Source organism: Chrysochloris asiatica, unplaced genomic scaffold, assembly GCF_000296735.1.
Source record: "Chrysochloris asiatica unplaced genomic scaffold, ChrAsi1.0 scaffold00669, whole genome shotgun sequence".
In the NCBI taxonomy this organism is placed as follows: domain Eukaryota; kingdom Metazoa; phylum Chordata; class Mammalia; order Afrosoricida; family Chrysochloridae; genus Chrysochloris; species Chrysochloris asiatica.
Window position 1 is genome coordinate 130613 of NW_006409187.1, and position 4098 is coordinate 134710.

General features: G+C 37.3%; 1 protein-coding gene across 1 annotated transcript; it reads right to left on the minus strand.

The window, feature by feature from the left end:
- Window positions 1-340: 340 nt before the first annotated feature.
- LOC102814320 (olfactory receptor 10AG1-like) lies at window positions 341-1297 on the minus strand. Its single transcript, XM_006877915.1, has one exon. It carries the CDS (start codon window positions 1280-1282, stop codon window positions 341-343), a length of 942 nt encoding a protein of 313 aa, XP_006877977.1. The 5' UTR covers window positions 1283-1297.
- Between the last annotated feature and the right edge of the window lie 2801 nt (window positions 1298-4098).

Consider the following 4098-nt stretch of genomic DNA (forward strand, 5'->3'; position numbering starts at 1 on the left):
AAGTCAAGAATGATAATGAAATTTCCAAAGAGTTAGAAAACCAAAAGGATGAACACATCCAACATTTCTCAAACTGAAAAACTGAAGAAAAAAATTCAATCCTCAACTTGTAATAAGGAAAGGTTCTATGGACTCCTGGTGTGGCACTTTATGATCAACATTAGACTTCAAACACAAGGCCAGAAATTGATACACACTAACTTCTTATAAGAATCCCTATAGAAGATCATTATTAGTTGAAATTGACTCGATGACATTTAAAAACATCAAAAATTAGAAAAAATATTGAATGATGAGAAATCAATTTTATACATTTTCGTTCATTCTTGAATGATGTGTTTTATTTCCACAGTAATTTTCTCAATGACATTATGACATCCTTGTTTCTTAAACTATATATCATGGGATTAAACATAGGGGTGAAGATAGCATAGAAAAGTGAAAGCACCTTGTTATTTACCTCTGAGCGACTACTCTTGGGTCTTAGGTAAGTAATAGCACCAGATCCAAAGAATAACACCACAACCATAAGATGAGATGAGCAAGTGGAGAAGGCTTTAGTCCGACTTGTAGCTGATGGCAGCTTCAGGATGGTGGAGATGATTTTGCTGTAGGAGCCAAGTATCAACAGAAAAGGAACTGTGACAACTATCACAGCATCTATGTAGAACAATATCACATTGACAGAAGTGTCCCCACAGGCCAGCTTGAGTATTGGGGGAACGTCACAGAAGAAGTGGTTGATCTGGTTAGGGCCACAGAAAGGCAGAGAGAAAATCTGATACGTTTGTCCTATCTGAACTACAATGTTAGCGACCCAAGAGCCAGTCACCAACTGGATGCAGAACCTCTGGTTCATGACTAGAGGATAGTGCAGTGGATTACAAATGGCCACATAGCGGTCATAGGCCATCACTGTCAGGAGCAAACCCTCTGTGGCTCCAAAGATAAGAGCAAAGCACATCTGTGTAGCACAAGCAACTAAGGAAATGCTTCTTCTCTGAGTCCTAAGATTCTTCAGCATTCTGGGAATAGTCGCTGATACATAGCAGATTTCCAAAAAGGAAAAATTTGCCAGAAAAAAGTACATGGGGCTCTGAAGAGCAGGGTCCAATTTAGTTATTAGAAATATGGTGCCATTGCTCAAAAGGATAATAATGTAGATGATTAGAAAGAATCCAAACAGAAACCACCGTAGATGTGGTATATCAGCAAAATCCAAGAGAACAAATTCTGTCACTTTGGTTAGATTTTTTTCTGGAAGTTTTTCTTGATGATTCATCTGTGGAAAAGATAAACTTATGTGTGAAATTCTCAATACCTTCTAGTGCCTCTTCTATAAATGGTATTGAGGTGTCTGAATTGAATTTTACAACCACTGACATTGTTTTTCCTTTAATAAGGATTTTGCTTATTTATGTCTTACATCCTCCTGCATAATCACAGTAAACAGTCCCTTCAAGTTTATGGTCAGATCATTTCATGACACCTTTAGAGCATATCTCAGGATAAATCATGCTATCCTTTTTTCAGCACAGGCCCTGGAACAATTGCCAACTGCTGGAGATGGTTCCTATTATACAGTCTATATTACATAGTTTTGAGGAAACATTTAGATAACATTTCATTTTGCATAAAGGAATAAAACAATATCTTTTGATACACTATTTACATGACTTAGGTGCCATAGAATAGACAACCAATCATAGCACCCCAATGAACAATAGAACTAAATACTGCTTGGTTATGCACCATCCTCAGAACTGTTAGTACATTTGAGCCCATTGCTGCTGCCACTGTATCTATCCATTTCATTACAGACTTCCACTTTTTTTTTTAACATACCTAAAGTATGGAGATGAAGCATCATCATTCTGGCTTCTAAATGGCCTTCAGGCTGTACTTCTTCCAAGAAAGATGTGTTTCTTCTTCTGACAGTCCATGGCACTTACAATATTTTTCTCCAACACTATAAATTGAATGCTTTTATTCTTCTACAGCCTTCCTTATTCATTGTCCAATTTGTGTTTGTGTGTGTGTGTGTGTGTGTGTATTTATATACTCACACAGATGAGGTTGATGGTTCAAACCCACGACTGAAAATATCATGGTTGAGTTAAGCCAACCGTAAGCCATAAACTGATATCTTTCTTTCTGAACACTTTTTTAAAGAGGTCTTTTGAAGCCGAATTCTCTACTGCAATATGTTATTTGATTTGCTGACTGATACTTCTGTGATTGTTGATTGTGGATTCAAATAAAATGAATGATAGAATATCTAGTGGGTAACATAAGTGAATTATACGCAGAGAAATTACCCGGGAACATTGCTTCAGATGTATACAATAAATATATACACCATGGGAAAAAAAGGCTAACACAGAGAGCTACCTGTGTTACATGGAGTAGGGGTGAGGGGCAGGAAGAAGAAAGACATTGGCTCTTATGTTATACCCAATGTGTGTGTGCACTCACAATTATTTTTCTTAATCTTCAAAAAGCAACATTCAGATAACTGTTCCTAAACTCACTTTCCTTTATATATGAGGATATTAGGATTTGTTAACTGTATATAGTTCAGCCAAATTTACCTAGGTTTTATGACTATAAGTCAGTAATTTTTTATTTTAATGAATTTAAGTTTTATTCCTGTCTCCCTTACTTACTATCTGTTTGTTGTTATTATTGTTGATAGTGCCGTCGAGTCGGTTATGACTCATAGCGACCTTGTATAGGGTTTCAAGGAGCAGCTGTTGAGCTTGAACCGCGACCTTGTCATTCAACCCGACTTTGCAGTCCAGTGTATTTATCAACAGCACCACACCAGGACTCCATCTATATAATATTAAACAATTATTTAAAGTTTGCAAAATTGACTTCTTTGGGAGAGTTAAATGTAATGATATTCATATTATATACCAACGACATTACACTTTCAAATTGATGATTTATTAATTATGGTTCCATGGACCACAAGGTCAGTCAGTATTTACCGGTTTCAGTACTCAGAAACTCTATACAGGGCACTTTGAGTCTGAAAGGACTACAGGACACTTAACAACATCGTTATAATTAGAGTCCTGGTTTGGCGCTATAGAACAAGCTCTAAGTGGCTGAGACGTGGTCAATGGTTCAAACCCACCAGCCCATTCTCAGAAATACTATACAGTGTTGCTATGGGTCAGAACTGACTGCACAGTGCTTAATAACGCAGCATTATAATTACGATATGATGTTTTTGATGGTGTTAAGTGCCTTTGAGTACAGGGTTTCTGAGGACCACCTGGTTAGTTTGAATCGCTGACTTTGATGTTCCTACTGAGCTTGATGTCAAGTGCTTGTCCTATAGTGCCACACCTGCAGATTTAGGATTTAATGCATGGTCTAGTAAAACAAGTATTTGATGAAATATTTTTCATTCCTTTGTTGGCAATTATTTTTCTTAGCATTCCGTTTCATAAAGGGCAATAAGAAGAACTAGTCAGAGAGGCTCCTAAAGTACACAATTTAAGGAGGCATTCAGGGGCGTCCGTGTGCTTATACAATCCTGAAAGTCAATGCCACCTTAAATTGTGCCTTCAATGTGCCTCTTATCTCTCCCTGCTTTTTCATTTCTCTATTATGTGTTTGCACCTTGTCCACTAAGCAGAGTAGAAGCATGGTGACATAGTAAACAGAAATAAAACCACATTGCTGTGGAGAACATTTTGACTACTACCAAACCTGTAGGACAGAGTAGAACTTCACCACAGAGTTCTCAGGGCTGTGAATCTTCAGAAGATTGCAACACCATTCTCCCGTGGATCAGTTGGTGGGGATGAACTAGATGAACACTTAAACACTGTGCTAACAAGTTCATGGTTAATGGACAGTATTTTCTAATGTAATGTAATTGACAGTATCAGCACCCAGCTTTGTGACAACTTCATTCAATTTCATTAGTCTTCCTGTGTCACATTTTGCTGAACTGTAAAATGGTTAAGAACCATACCATAATTTAGTGTGGCTTTGTTATTAAATCATTCAATATAAGTAAAACCCCTTGAAGAATTTCTGGCCCTTATTGGATCCAGCTGCTAATCTCATGGTCAGCAGTTC